The sequence below is a fragment of the Cricetulus griseus genome, chromosome 2, assembly GCF_003668045.3.
Source record: "Cricetulus griseus strain 17A/GY chromosome 2, alternate assembly CriGri-PICRH-1.0, whole genome shotgun sequence".
In the NCBI taxonomy this organism is placed as follows: domain Eukaryota; kingdom Metazoa; phylum Chordata; class Mammalia; order Rodentia; family Cricetidae; genus Cricetulus; species Cricetulus griseus.
The window spans coordinates 370,701,230-370,716,769 of NC_048595.1; the positions used below are offsets into that span (position 1 = coordinate 370,701,230).

The 15,540-nt window shown below is 44.7% G+C and overlaps 1 protein-coding gene across 4 annotated transcripts in view; it reads right to left on the bottom strand.

Moving 5' to 3' along the window:
• Trappc9 (trafficking protein particle complex 9) overlaps nucleotides 1–15,540 on the bottom strand; it is a 473,194-nt gene that overhangs the window by 433,964 nt on the left and 23,690 nt on the right. For all 4 annotated transcript variants that reach the window (XM_027403774.2, XM_027403775.2, XM_027403773.2 and 1 more), the window contains 2 exons: nucleotides 11,319–11,440; nucleotides 6,487–6,612 (listed from right to left, as the gene is read on the bottom strand). In XM_027403774.2, coding sequence (XP_027259575.1) covers nucleotides 6,487–6,612; nucleotides 11,319–11,440 — 248 coding nt within the window. The remainder of the gene's footprint in view (nucleotides 1–6,486; nucleotides 6,613–11,318; nucleotides 11,441–15,540) is intronic.

Here is a 15,540-nt window from a genome sequence, read left to right on the forward strand (position 1 = left end):
GCTAACCTTGTCTACATAGCAAGTACCAGACCAGCCTGGTCTAATAGAAACAACCTGTTAGAAAGAAAGTGGGGAATTTTGGGCACAGTGATTTCTCCTGAACCACACCAAAAGCATATGCAATGAGCTAAAACGCAGAGAATCTGAACTTCATCAAAAGCAGAAATGCATGTCTTTGAAAGATATCAATAAAGGGCAGTAGTGTTGGGCAGTGGTGGTGCACGCCTTTAATCCCAGCATTTAGGAGGCAGAGGTAGGTGGTTCAAAGCCAACCTGGTCTACAAAGCAAGTTCCAGGTTAGGGCTACACAGAAAACCATCTCAGAAGAAGGAGGAGGAAGAAATCGAAGGAGGGAAAAGGGAGGGAGGAAAAGAAAGAGGGGGGAAGGAGAGAGGGAGGGAAGGAGGGAGGGAGGGAAGGAGGGAAGGAGGGGGGGCAGTAGTCATGGTGGACTTTGAGGTCTCAGCCACTCAGAGGATGAAGTCCATAACTTGAGACCTGGGATTGAAGCCCATGCAGAGCAGAGTGCTTTCTATCAAAAGAAAAACAAAAACAGTAAAATGGAGCACAGAGCAGAAACCTGACAGAAAGCACCATCCAAATCACACTATACCCATACAACAAAAAGTGGTGAAGGATTTGCAGTCTGAGTGGTATAGCCTGTGTTTGTGTGCATGAGACTCTGAGTTCAAGCCCTGGCTCTAGAAATTGATAAAAACTGGAAAGCACTGTAATAGCCATGTGTGAATGACCAGTAAGCACATGAAAATACGTTCAACAACATGGGGCATGAAGGAAATGCGGATCCAAACCAGAGCCAGACATCTCTTCCCTCCCACTTCAGTAGCTGCACCCAAAGGATGCTCTGGATGGGAGGATACAGAAGAGGTGGGAAGAATGGAGTCTTTGGATCTTGCTGATAGCAATCTATATCAGTCTAATGGTCCCTCAGAAAGCTACAGAGTGGCATATGGCCCAAGTTTATGTCCAAGAGGAATGAAAACATTTCACAAAACCCATGTGGGAGTGTTCCCAACAGTATCATTCAACAGCCAACAAACTGTTGGGAAGCCCCTGATGCTCTCCAGAGCATGGAGGGGAAAGCTGGACCTGTAGACAGAGTGGCCCGTATCTGGCCACAGAAAGGAATCAAGTTCTGACTTCCACTATGATGGGGTCAAACTTGCAAACACATACCAGACAAGCATGTTGGACAGAGGAAGACAGGCTCCATGCTCTTGGTGGTGGGCAGCAAAGCACTGGCTATACCACTCTAGCAATCTTCCAGGAGCCATGAAGCACTCCCAAATAAAAACCAGGCTGCTGCACATAACAAATAGGAAATAGTAAAACAATCCCTCATAGGAGGGCTTTTAAGTGTTAAATGCAGAAAGGCTGTGAAGTTCTTCATAGGACACCTTGCATCTCTACCAAGAATCGCCACTGTCATTGCTCAGAGTGGTGCCAATGCCCCAGAGAACAGTAGGATGAATCATGCGGCAGAGATTAGTGAATGTCTGGTCTCTGACAATCACTGTGCCTGCACAATGACTAGAGATGAATAAGGCCCCGGCCCTTCTCCAGAGTCTGTGTATTACCAAACTCTCCTCCTGAAAACACGGCTTTAACATTCAGCTCAGCTTTAACCTCCTAAGGTAAATACCCTAGAACCTCTACAAAGCAGTGAGTGTCTGCCTGCGACACCCTCTGTTTAGCCATTTGTTTACATCCTGCCTTGTTATGAAGAAGAATCTAAAATCAATCTTTTTTAACACATACATAATGTATTAAGTGCAGTAACAACAAAAAGATAAAAATCAAGGTGAAGAGAAAAATGAGATTATAGTTAAAATGCAACGAGGGAAGGTTTGAGCAGAAACAAGCCCACCCGTTATATAACAGTTATATAATTATTAAAGGTATCTGTGGGCTCAGCACCGAGGTTCCTAACTACTAAAACAGAGAGGAAATTCAAGATTGCGCAAACCTGTGAGGACACACTGGATTGCATGTCCCCAAAGATGAATTCTGAAGCCCTCTCCCCCCCATTCCTGTGTTTAAAAACACAGCCACCTGCAGGGCACAGAGGCTTTCCTCTAACAGTAGTCACTTCCTTCTTTATCACCCTTTCTGGTCATAGTGGAAATCTGAAACTGAGCTCAGTAGGCACTGCCTTGTCCACCAAGGCTTCCTGACCTCTCTGCAGCCCGACCAACCTCTCTGGAGAGACTGACTGCTCTGACTGTCCCCACAGATATCCACTCTCCTACCAGAATCTTGTTAGACCAGAAACTTGTCGATAAAGAATCTAGCAGACTTTCCTCCCCCATTCAATGGTTTCCTTGTAAGAGACACGAGTTCCCCAAAGGCTGCCACTGGAAGCCACTGACTCTGCTGGCCAGTGCTGACCTGACTCAGCATTACCTCAGTCCCCCTTCTGCATTCAACAGCCTGCCCCATTCTCCTGCGCATCTGACTTTGAGCTCAAACTGACAGAAGTACTAGGGATGCAATCACTCCTGTGCCTACCAGGCTCTTGCAGGGTTTCCTTAACAACAGCTTCATTAAGGAAACCCATCCAAAAAGAAATGCAAAGAGGCTGTTCTTACATCTGAACAGAGTACCCTGCATAAAATCAGAATGGCTTTGGAAAGAAAATTAACCAGAGACAAAGAGGTTGCAAGTCTCCTCAAAAAGCCTCATAAACCAAAATGTTCTTAAAGGGCACACAATCTTTCCAGAACTTTAAGATGTAAAGAGGTCAAGGAGCTGTTCCTCTGTGACCTGCCAGGTACCAGTCTAGTTTTCTAACACTTCTTTACTAGAACTTTCTCTTACGGTCACCAACCACTTTCGGTTGAAAACAAAATATATTCAGTTCCTTGTGTTGTTGTGGATGGGGGGAGCCACAGGATGCAGGGTTGCCTTTAAGAATCACATAGAGGGGAATTTAAATAACAATGGAAGACTTTGTGAGAAGAGCCTGGATCCCGCCTTCAGATTCCCCATCTTTAAAACTAGCTGCCTGTGGTGAAGCAGCCTTCCGGACAGACGTCGCAGGTGCCTGCATAAGCCCTGCAAGCCAGCTGCTCCAGGGAACAGTCAGTGCCGCCCATGAGTCTCCCTTCGGTGCATCTTTTTCTATATTGCAACAGTGCTTATGTCCCTGGGATGGATGCATCTGGAGCAGTCCCCTAGAAGATATCCAGTGGGAGCCATGTTCTTTTTTTCTGTAGAACTGACTCAATTGAGAAATATTTGCCTCCAGGTTTACTGTTTAGCACCCAGTTCCCCTTCCACTCAGCTCAGCCATTGTGAATCGTGACTGTTTGCTGCTCACTGAACTTCAAAAGCAGGCAGCAGGCAGGCAGGCAGGCAGGCAGGCAGGCGCGCGCGCGCGCGCGCGCGCGCGCACACACACAACACACACACACACACACACACACACAGCCTAGTCTGGCTCCTGCCCATCCCAGTGGGAAAAAAAGGGGAAAGGAGGGAAAGAAAACGAAGGAAAGGAGGCTTGAACACACCTACCAAAGACCCCTCCCCTCTAAGCCACTGCCTTATGGTGCCTGTGACACTGTCCCTTTTTCCTAGGCTCCCCTTTGAGGATATGGATGCTACATTTAGATCAAAGAATCTCAAGGAACTCATAGATTCAAACTTCAAAAGGAGTCTGTGAATGGATGCCAGTGAGGAGCAAACTCCTAACCATTCGGGTGTGCCCGTCGGGTGCAGTACTAAGTATTCATTCCTTAGCATCCATCTATCTGCAACTTACAAGGAGTGAGGTGGCCACAGAAAATAGACTGAGAGAGTTCAGGACTCCTCTAGTCACACAGGGAGGAAACTGACTGAAGACCCATCTGTTCTCATCTGAACCTTGTCATTTGACTGTAAAACCTCCATGGCCAGCACACAGATCTGTACATAGCCAGCTATATACTGTCATTTGGGAGTGCCAGATAATTACCACAAGCCAGCCAACACAGGCAGGTCACCCTGTGATTGCACACGCACACGGGGGCGGGGTCTGTTCTGTAGAGACCCTTCCCAATACAGCTAAAGCTCCGTTCTGATGTCCATGCAGTGATTTTTAAAGACAGAAGGAACTTGTGCTAATCACATCTCCATTCCTTCCAAAATGTCCACATTTGACCAAGCCATTCTTTCCCGTCAGTTCCACAATGGAGCACACTTAATCAAGAGCCAAAAGCTTGTTCTACTTGAGAAAACCTACAGGCCCTTCTTTTACTGTGATTATAAAATCCCACCAGAACTCACTATTTTGCTGCCTGCTCTACTGGCAGACAACATCGGGATGAGTCAACCACAGCCTTCCTCTCTGGGCAGACGACAACGAAAGGCAAGCAACTGCTCTGTGCCGCAGGGCTACATTTGCCATGGAGCACTGCTGCACTCTGGTGTTTGCCTGAGGCCATGCACTACAATAGCAGAGCTAGTCAAAACTAATGGCCACACGTTTTCAGTGAAAACATTTTATTTTGTAAAATGTGTATTTGCATGCCCAACTGTGAAAACAGTTTTGCGGTATTCCAAAAAAAAAAAACCTGCCTTTAATCTGTAAAGGTAACTTCAGTAACTGCAGAGGCAAAGCTGAGCTGGGATGATTAGTAGCTACCCAGTCCTCCAGAACCAGCTGAGCCTAACAGACTCCATTCCCCAGGCCTTCCAGGTCTGCTTGGAGCCTCTGCTGTGTCTTAAAGCTGTCTCCTGAAACCCCTAGGCATGATGACAGCAGCACTAGCCTGCTGCAGACCTGTGTAGGGACACAGGACCATCTACAAGGCTTCCTGGATCCTTCCCAGCATACCTGATGAGGCCCAACAGTCTTCTCTTTGAAGCATGGCTTGTATCAGTGTCCCACCCTCTTTTCCTTGAAGTACCCTTGCCCTATGTCTTACCCTCACTGTCCTTTGGCAAACTTTCACCAGCTTGACTCCTTCTGGTTCTCCATGCACCAGGCCAGCAAGGCTCTTGCATCCCACCTCTGCTCTTCAGCCACGTGGGTGATCTCTTTCCCTCAGCTCATGTACTGGTGGGAATTAACTGACCTGTATCTCAGTCAATGTACATTTCGCTAAGCTTGTGTATGCCTAGCCTGGGTCATTCTGCCCTCCAGTCCTCTATAAGAACTGTAGCCTATACATCTCTGAAAAACACAGCCTAGAAGGCAAGTGACATGGCTCAGCAGATAAAGGTGATGTCACCAAGCCTGACAACTGAAGTCAGGGACCCATATGGGGGAAGGAGAGAACAGACTCTCCAAGTTGTGCTCTGACCACACGCATGCTGTGGCACAGGTGCCCACACACATGCACAGATGCATACAAATAAAACAAATGTAATTATCACACACACGTGCGTGCGTGCATGTGTGGCTTGGCCCAGTGTTGAACCTGAGTAAAACCAAGTCAAATGGTAAATGTCAGCTTACTGGAGACTGACATCTCCTCTTGGGCCATTTCACAGGAAAGTGAAGTTTCTACATCAAAGTACCAAATGTTTGTCTCTCCTGCCTCCTGATTACTGGAAACCAACAGAGAGTAGAAACTGGGGCCTCTCCTAGCCTTCCTTGAGGACACTATGTGCAGCTGGTTCTGGGGCTCCCTCACTGTGAGGCCACAGGTGTTCTTCCCCCTACATGAAATGGCCAGCAATATTGGCAATCTGCCTTACCCAGTGTTTCTCTCTCCCTCTGTGGCTGAGCTGACAACTGACACTTCAGATACAATTGAGGCAGCCCCATAGACCAACCTAAGGGGCAACACAGGGTTCTACAGCAAGTAAGACTCAGAGAGGTCAAGAGTTCCAGGCAGTTGTCAGCTGTCTGATGTGGGTGCTGGGGATGGAACTCAGGTCTCTGCAAGAGTATGTGCTCTTAGCCAGAGCCATCACTCCAACCTTGGGTTAATCTATTAAGTTATTTTTCCTTCCCCCCCCAAAAAAATCTCTGGGGGCTGCAGACTTGGCTCAGTGGTTAAGGGCACAGGCTACTCTTCCACATGGACCCAGGTTCAATTCCCAGCACCTACATGGCAACTCACAACTATAACTCCAGTTCCAAGGGATCCAACAACCCCACACAGACAGACATGTAGACAAAACACAATGCACATATAAGCCTCATGTTTTATAAACCAAACAGTCCAGCATTACCAATGGCAAGCATTTTACAAGTGACAAAGTCAAGAGCTGTGAAGCATATCAAGGTTGCAAAGCTAGCAGGAGCTGACGTTATTATTACAAATAAAAATTGGGATAAGATGGTATATTCTGAATTTTGAAAATATAATATCCAAAAATGAAGATGATGGGCATACAAATAATCATATGCCTCTGGCTCTTGGGCTAGGACTCCTTAATTTTTTCCATGCCGTACAATCACTGTGCTGGATCATGAGCGACACATTCCAGGAGACCTGAATCACTGACCACAGAGATGGACAGGCACATGCTCACCTGCCGGAGGTTGATGTACACAGCATTCTGCAGAAACTCCGAAGCTTCCATGCCACGCTTCTGTATAGCCAGGACACGCACGGCCTTGACACATGCTTCCAGCTCAATCACCCCAGCATTCTTATACTGGGGGTATAAAGTAAATACATCCATCAGTAAAAAGCAAGGATATTTCCAGCTTTAGGAAGCTGCCACTGAGACTCCAGATATCCCCAGCAGCACTTCCCCATGCATAAATCCCCTGGTATCCTCTGGGGAAAGCTCTTTCTGAGTCTGTCTTAATGGGTACAAGTTGGAATAAACCTATGACCATCTAAGTGTGTTGTGCTGATTAAAATCATACAACCACAATGCTTGTTATATTACAGGCTTCTGGAGGGGGAAGGAGGGAAGTCAGGCAGGCTGAGGTCCCCTCAAGACCAGAAGTGATTAGCATTTAGAGGAGTTTGGGTTTGGGGATTTGGATTTTTAGGTTAGGAATGCTCAGCCCATATAATGGATGGATGCTTTGCCATTTTTTATTAAATGTTGTTCTCACACCTGCAGCTTCAGGGCAGCTATTGGGCATGTGTTGCCTTTTGCAGGAGACATCTGGGTTGTGCTCAGTTCTGCTGATCTTGTCTCAGAGCCACCTGTACCCACACCTCAGGCATTGGAACAGAACAGGTTCTGTGGGGCTCATCTGAACTACTGCTACTTATAGAAGTGGCTCTCAACCTGTGGGTCACAACCCCCCAGGAATCACATATCAGATATCCTGCATATCAGGTATTTTTACATTACAATTCATAACAGTAGCATAATTGCAGTCATGAAGTAGCAATGAAAATAATTTTATGGTTGGTGGGGTCACCAAAACATGAGGAACTGTGTGAAAGGGTCACAGCATTAGGAATGTTGAGAACCACTGACCTAAAGTGAAATGTTGCTCCCTTAGGACAGAGAAAGGATTCAGCACCATGGACAGCCCTCAAGCACCTTAGGTGCACCCTGAGACTAGGCAGCAAACTGCAGCCATACAGTGTTCATGTCCAGAAGCATCTTAGAACTTATTCTCAAGCTACAGGTATAAGCAAAACAGATCTGGGATGCATGAGTGTGCACAGAGGAAATGAGTAATGACAAACATGCACCAATGACTGCCTGGACATAGGGACCAAATGAGCACAGTTCACTGTCCTACTGTCCGTGCACACTTGATGATGGCCAAGTTACGCACATGTGACACTGATGGGGACAGGTGATGTGAGTCTATTTACTTGTACCTACAGAAAAATGTAAGGTGGGGCTGGAGAAATGGCTCAGAGATTAAGAGCACTGGCTGCTCTTCCAGAGGTCCTGAGATCAATTCCCAGCAACCACATGGTGGCTCACAACCATCTATAATGAGATTCAGGATTCCAGGAAAGAAGCTGTTCACAGAGCAGACTAGCCCATGGGTGAGTATTGAATCAAAACCAAGCACTGGACCAACCCTAATTAATCAGGGGTCTGGGTAGCATGGGAAAGAGGCAGGCTCCTTCATCAGAGGAGGTAAGAGATGAAAAGAAAAAAGGTTGAGGGAAACACAGAAATAAAAATGTGACTCAAGAAAAGCAAGACATGAATTTCCCCCTTCCACCTGCATTACATACATATGAGGAGCAGGCTTTGCCCACATGCCATGTAGAATACTGAACCCAGGAAGAGGAGGCAATAACCAATGTTTTATTGAGCAGTACTAATGAGCCTGCTGTTGTGCCCACCGTTTCTATATGTAAAAATCATTGGCCCTGATTAAGCATTCTACAAAGCAGAGAGATGAGAAAACAGCATCTGAGGCTATAGACCTATACAGAGTCAGATGGTTAGAGACAGCAGAGGGGAACTCTGTCTACATCCTACTGTCTGACTGCTGTCTACTCTGCACAGTGGGGACAGGGCCATTCTGGGGACAGAGCCACCTGACTCCTCTGCTGTGTCAGGCAGACCAGTCTCCCCCAGAGGCTAAATTCCAATGTTCACTAATATGGTACACTAGGTGGCCACTGAAGCCCTAGCCTGACTGGTGAGGAACCATCCACCTGAAGACACAAGTGTGGCCCACAATGGCAAGAGGATAGGTCTCAAGTGTGTACAGTTGGAACCCTATTTCTCCAGGCCCACACCACCTCCCTACAGTTATATAACAATTCATTTTGGTGTTCTTGAAGACTATTTTTCTAAACTAGACATGAAAGGGCTCTGAAAGGGGGGCTTATTTTGACTTTTTTTTTTAATGGCTAGCTTTAAAATGAATATTAAAAAGTCAATCTGGGGCCAGCAAAATGGCTCAGCAAGTAAAAAACACTTGTCACAAAGACTGACAACCTGAGTTCCTGAGTTAATTCCTTGAACTGACAGGATGGAAGAGGAAAATCAATACCACAAGTGTACTCCAGCCTCCAGATATGTGCACACACAAGCACTAAATAAACAAATGTAATATTTTAAAAGAGAAAACTATGTCTCGTTTGTTTTGTTTTGTTGAGACAGGATTTCTTTGTGTAGCCTTGGCTCTCCTGGAACTTCCTCTGTAGACCCAGACTGGCATCGAACTCACAAGGATAGGCCTGCCTCTGTCTCCCGACATGCACCACCACTGCCTGGTTTAGCAAACTACATTTCTATCCAACAGCTTAAACAGATGGAATGGCAAGAAATTCCACTTGTAAAATAAGCAAAGAGACACACAATAGTTTGGAATACAAAGAAACATCCAAACTGTTGTATTCTATACAGAAAAAAACTCACACACTATACAGAGAGGCCAGAATGCCCATGTAGAAATGCAGAACCCCTGGCACCTCCTACAGAGGCTACAGCACTGTGAGGAGGAAGTTCTCCCCAGAATAAGCAGCTCACTGTATATTCCACCAAACACCAACTTGATGTTACATCAAATCATGTATTTTAGAGTTGCTTAAGAATAATAACCCCATCATCCCAACCAGAAAGAAGATTTCACAAGGCAGGCTGGGGAGGGCTCAGTGCAGTCTGGAGAGGACTCAGTGCAGGCTGGAGAGGGCTCAGTGCAGGCTGGGGAGGGCTCAGTGCAGGCTGGAGACAAATCACAGTGATCCCAAGACAGTGGGTGTCAACTAGGAGCCGCCATGACCAGTTCCCTCAGAACAACTGTCTATGACAGTTCCATCACATCTCACAAGGCCTCACCACAGGATTCTCCAGTCCAAGGTGAGAGAGCATCTGCCATCCATAATGTACTGCCAGTTGAATATGGCAGGCTGCAGTGCACAGAGATGGCTTGAAACACACAAAAAATGTATCTCCCACAGGCAAAAAAGTCAAGAGAGATGGATGGCAAAGTCACAGCCTTGAGAGAAGGGTAGAGAAAGAGGGCTGTTGTTTGTTCTCTTTATACCACTCCTCTGTATAGCTTCAGTTTTCTTTTTCAAGTTTTGCTAACAATACGTGGGTTTTCAAAAAATAACAGGGTTGGAGCCAGACAGTGGTAGCACACAGAAGAGGCAGTAGAATCTCTATGAGTTCAAGGCTAGTATGTTCTATACAGTGAGTTCCAGGACAACCAGAGCTACACAGAGAAATCCTGTCTCAAAAAAAAAAAAATTGATAATAGTGTTGGACTAGAGCTCAGTGTTAGGGGAAGGGTCTAGATTCAATCCCTAGCACCTCAAAATAAGTAAATAAATAAGTCAAAAAGTGAACTGCAGGTATTCAAAGTCTTGACATGGGAGGTGTTAGAGCACAGAGAACAGGCACCATGCCAGAGAAGAAGGAAGTTCACCTTGAAGTAAAGTCTGTATGCCGTTTTTATAAAATGATCACTTACATTGTGTGCTGGCTAGTTTTATGTCAACTTGACGCAAGACAGAGTCATCTGAGAGGAAGGAATCTAGATTTGAGAAAATTCCTCCAAAAGATCGGGCTGCAAGAGGTTGGGGATTTAGCTCAATGGTAGAGCACTTGCCTAGCAAGCACAAGGCCCTCAGCTCCAAGAGAAAAAAAAAAAAAAAAAAAAAAAAAGATCAGATTTCAGGCAAGTACATAGCACAGTTTCTTAATTTGTGATTGATGGGGGAGGGCCCAGCCATCAGATGGGTGATGTCATCTCTGGGCTGGAAGCCCTGGGTTCTATAAGAAAACAGACCACACAAGCCATGTGGAGCAAGTCAGTAAACAGCACCCCTCTATGGGCTCTGTATCAGCTCCTGCCTCTGGGTTCCTGCCCTATTTGAGTTCCTGTCCTGACTTCCTTCAATGATGTGGAAGTGTAGACAAAATAAACCCTTTTCTCCCCAAGTTGTTTTTAGTCTTGGTGTTTCATCACAACAGTAACCCTAACTAAGACACATTGATTTTTCAGAAGTCCAGAAAGCTGATGTAGTAATATCAATAATGATTATCCCTGAATGGGTTATGACAATCTTTTTCCAAACTAATATTAAATATATACTATTTGTAATCAGAAAAAATAAACATTTTAGGCATGTAGCACTATGCACTAAAGAATAATACAATATTTACAAAAGCAAGTAAGAAAAACAGGTTGGTGAGATAGCTCAGAGGGTAAAGCACTTGTGTCATGCCTGATAATCTGAGTTTCATCACCAAGACCCACACAGTGGAGGAAAAGAACCATCCCTCTATGCTGTTCTCTGGCCTCCACAGATGCATCATGGCACACACACACATGAATAGCATCAACAAGACTGACCCATAATCTACAGTGGATGTGTTTTTTAAAGATACTGCAACATGACATAATGTCAACAGGGAACTTTCTGATTGGAAAGACACAATGGTACAAACACTGTACAAAGCCATCAATTCACCTTGCTGTAATAGGAAATGGCCTCTTTGTATTTGTCAATTATGTCCTCGGGGCTGAGGCAGTTCTTGGCACGTCCAATCTCAGCACTGGTGTCAGGATTTATGCCATTGGTGGTGAGAGCACCTGTAGACAGAGAAAGAGAAAACAGTCTTTTGCTTCTTCCTTCTTATCCCCCCATCACTTTAAGGAGGAGTGTGTGGGAAATAAGCCCTGAGTGCATACCACTCAAGTCTAAAGCCCGTTCAGTCTTCAGATTATCCTCGGGCTGTAGCAGTCTCCACTCAACAACATTATATTCAGTGTTAACTACCTCCGATGAGCTACCCTCTCTGTGAAGATTTTCCATTAAAGAACATGAAATGCTTTACATAAAAGTAGCATATGGACAATGGCCCTGGGACCACACTGAAGCCTCAAAGGAGAGAAAATGTATGAGCCACTTCCTGAGCTGTATAGCAGCCAAGAAAATTACTTAAAAGTGCTAGTCGCCTCTCCATGGCTGTCATTTTCTATTTCTGACCAACCCTCACCACCAAACTCACACAGGGAAAGAGCTGTGGAGAACTCCCATCTTCAGAACGAAGAAACTACAAAGATAACTCCAAATGGGAGAAGAAAAGATGGACCTCTCTTTGATGTCAGAGAACACTTAAAAACTACCTGATTTAAACCTTGGTGGCTGAGCTTCTTCTAAGTCACATGTTTATCTTACAGACAAGGTCATCTCCCAGAAATCCCACTGCCCCTACTTTCAGCTCAGGGCCCGGTGTTTGTAACTGCAGAGGGCCAGGATGCACTTTGCACACAGCCACAAGCACCACAAAAGTGCATGCGGTACCCAGGTTCTCTCATCCAGAGCCAGTTTTCTCAATGGCTGGCCATCACTCTCTAATTCTGTAAAGAGTCTCATGGGGTTTTTGCTTTTTGTTTTTGTAACAAGACAGAAGAATAATGAGTAGATAGAGATGAGAGGAAAGATGGACTTGTGATGAAAAGATGAAGAGTTAAGCTAGGAGACTGCAAAATGGGGAGAAGAAAGAGCATCTTGTGTAAAATCCTCTTGCAATAAAAAGAAAGAATACTTTAGGAGAGAGCCATGAGGAAGTGGGAGGAAGAAAACATCTCAAACCTGTCCTTTGTAAGAACTAGATTCAAATCCGTAAGGACCAGGGTCACAAGACTTGGGCATTCACAGGCCCAGGTATCCCTTAGAGCAGAGCTCAAGAAAACAGCCATCTTACCTGGGGTAAGCACACCTGCTGTCGAGCTAGAGGAAGCCAGCACCTGCACCACCTCTACCACCTGCACCACCTGCACCAAAGACCTCTCCACATGCTCTCTTCTGCAACCACAGCAGCTGTAGGAGAGGAGCACTGAGCTGGATTTTCTCTGCAGGTAGAGCAGGGCCTGGAGGAGCGAGGGCTCTCCCAGTTCTCAAGATGATGGAGTCACTGACTCTAAGGCTGTGCCTAGGGACCAGCACTGACCATAGTGCTCTGTCCTCGGTTCTATGTGCCTATCATTTTTGTGTCACATGTCGTGCACAAATTAGTATTTAATACATGAGCAGGAGTCTTGAAGTATCTTATTGGCACTAACAAATTATCATCCAATTCCTGAGTCTTATTCCCCTGGAATAAAGAAGCATGGGGAAAGGGAGGAAAAGGCTTTCATTGTTCACACAAAGCTATATCTCTTCTCTAGCCCAGGAAAAATCCCCAGATACTCTTTCCCTTTGTAAGAAAGGAAGGCATGAGTGGCCCTGTTCCCTGAGTAGATGGCTTCATTTAGTACAAGGCTGGAGGATACATCTCATATGAAGCAACCAAAAACCAAACCATCTATAAGGAACCAGAGCCTAGTTCTGCAAAGAGTCTTCTTAGTGGTCTAACCTGATTTCATTTCACTTGATAAATGAATAACTAAAAATACTCACACATAGCAGAACTGATCTTTCCTGTCATCATTTTCGACAGCCCACACCAAAAATGATTGTAAGTCAGTGAGACCCAGGCCTCAGGACCCAAACCTCTAGTTGACAGGTAGAAACCCAGGCTGGAGGAAATGCACAGTGTGTGAGAGGTGACATGTGACATGTGTCAGTCAGGGAGCACTTGAATTATTCGTAAGATGGCCAGGAGTCCCTACTTCGCAAGACTGCATGCAAGGCCCAATCCTGGAAACTCAGGCAGACTTATCCATGTAGAAAGAAGAGAATAAATTAGAGACAAGCAAAGCCACACAGAGAACAATCACACACTATCAGGGTCAAGTAGCACTGGAACACAGCCACAGCCACATGTGGCAGGAGACCAGGCGATCATGCCCCAAGTCAGTCAACACAAAGCCAAGTCTACTACAAAGGTGGGTTGGCCCTACTGGAGGACTTGTAGGAAACTGGGGCACCTACAGCCTGGACACTAAGTGGAGAGTTGGTGATACATACTGTGTACCCACACACATACACCAAATAATAGATAAATAAATATAATTGTTTGAATTAGGGTTTTAAAGATGGACACATGCTTATAATTCCAGGATACAGGCTGAAGCAGGAAATCAAGAGTTCAAAACTAGCCTAGACTATAGAGGAAGTTCAAACCCAAGCCAGGCTATAAGGCCCTGTCTCTTAAAAAAAAAAAATAATAGATGATAGATAGATAGATAGATAGATAGATAGATAGATAGATAGATAGATACTGCTTTTATATACTACTGAAATAATCCTGTTTTGAATAGACTTTGTCCATAATTTGATGAGTTTACCAGAGAGAGAGAGAGAGAGTATGTGTGTACATAATTGGGAATGCAAATGAGCTGAAATGGAGAGAAGAGAAAGGTCAGCATCAATGAACAGAGTGAGTGGCCCCTCACTATTGCCACAGGGATGGTGAAAAGAGGAGTCTCTGGCTTTGCTGACACCACCAGGCCCATATTAGAGACAAAGTCTAGCACGAGGGCATGCTCTTTGCACCTCAGGAAATAAACACTGGAAAGAGCCCTGGAGACCTATCATCAAAAGAATTAAGAGTAAGTTGATCAAAACAGAAATACTGAAAGGGTTAAGGTTTTAAGTAAGCTGAAAGAAGACAAAGGGCAGACTACAGAAATCTCACTGATGAAACAAAATGGGAATGGACCCTTCTACAACAGACGGAACTGCAGGTACCACCCTACAGCACAGCACAGCTTCCCCTCAGGAACATGGAAAGTTCCCAAATGCTGGGCCGCAAGAGGGTCTCAACACATGCAAATGAATTATTTAAATTCCTGCTACTACCACAGCAGGAAATGTGGGAAATTCATAAATATATGGAAATTAAACACTACACACCCAGATATACATTAGAAAGGGAAATCAAAAAATACTTTAAGTCAAATGAAAATTTAAAATGCAGTATGCCAAAGATGAGATGCCACAAGCAAGCTCAGGTAGAGATTTCTAGGTCTAACCACCTACAAAACAAAAGATCTCTAGATGATGACAAGAAAACAAGAAGAAGAAGAGAAACTAAATTCTAAGCAAGTTAAAAGAAGGGAAAAATAAAAAGTAGAAATAAATGAAAGAGGAAAAATAGAGAAAAGTCAACAAAACTAAAAACTACTTAAAAAAAATAGCAAAACTGGCAAATTGGAAGTGAAAAGGAGGGAAGACTCCAATTCTTAAAATCAAAGCTGGTGTGAAAAAGAAAAATTACCTCATTTGCAGGAAAACAGACAGGACTGGGGAAAACCTCATGTTAAGACAAAAAAGCCAGACACAGGCACATGAATGTCCTATTGTCTCTTTTATGAGGTGTCTAGACTTAAACACACGTGCAGAGAGAGAAAGAAAGGAATAAATAAAAATGCTTTTCCCTAGGTGTCATCTGGCCTTGATTATAAATTTAAAGGAAGCCTTGATACAGGTGGCTTAAACCCTTCAAATTTGCTGTTCTCTTTAAAAGAAGTCAGATACTTTATTTGCTGTGTATTTTGGGACCTGTTTTTAATACTAAATAAAATTCTTTTGAGTGTTTTTGTTTGTTTAGTTTTTTGAGACAGGGTCATGCTATGTACTCTGCCTGGCCTGGAACTTGCTATATGAGGCCAAGTTAGCCTCATACTCAAAGAGATCCACCTGCCTCTGCCTTCCAACTATAGGGATTTAAAGGCATGCCCCACCATACCCACACTCTAAATAAAATTTGTAAAGACAAAAGGAGGGTTAATGAACATCTCAA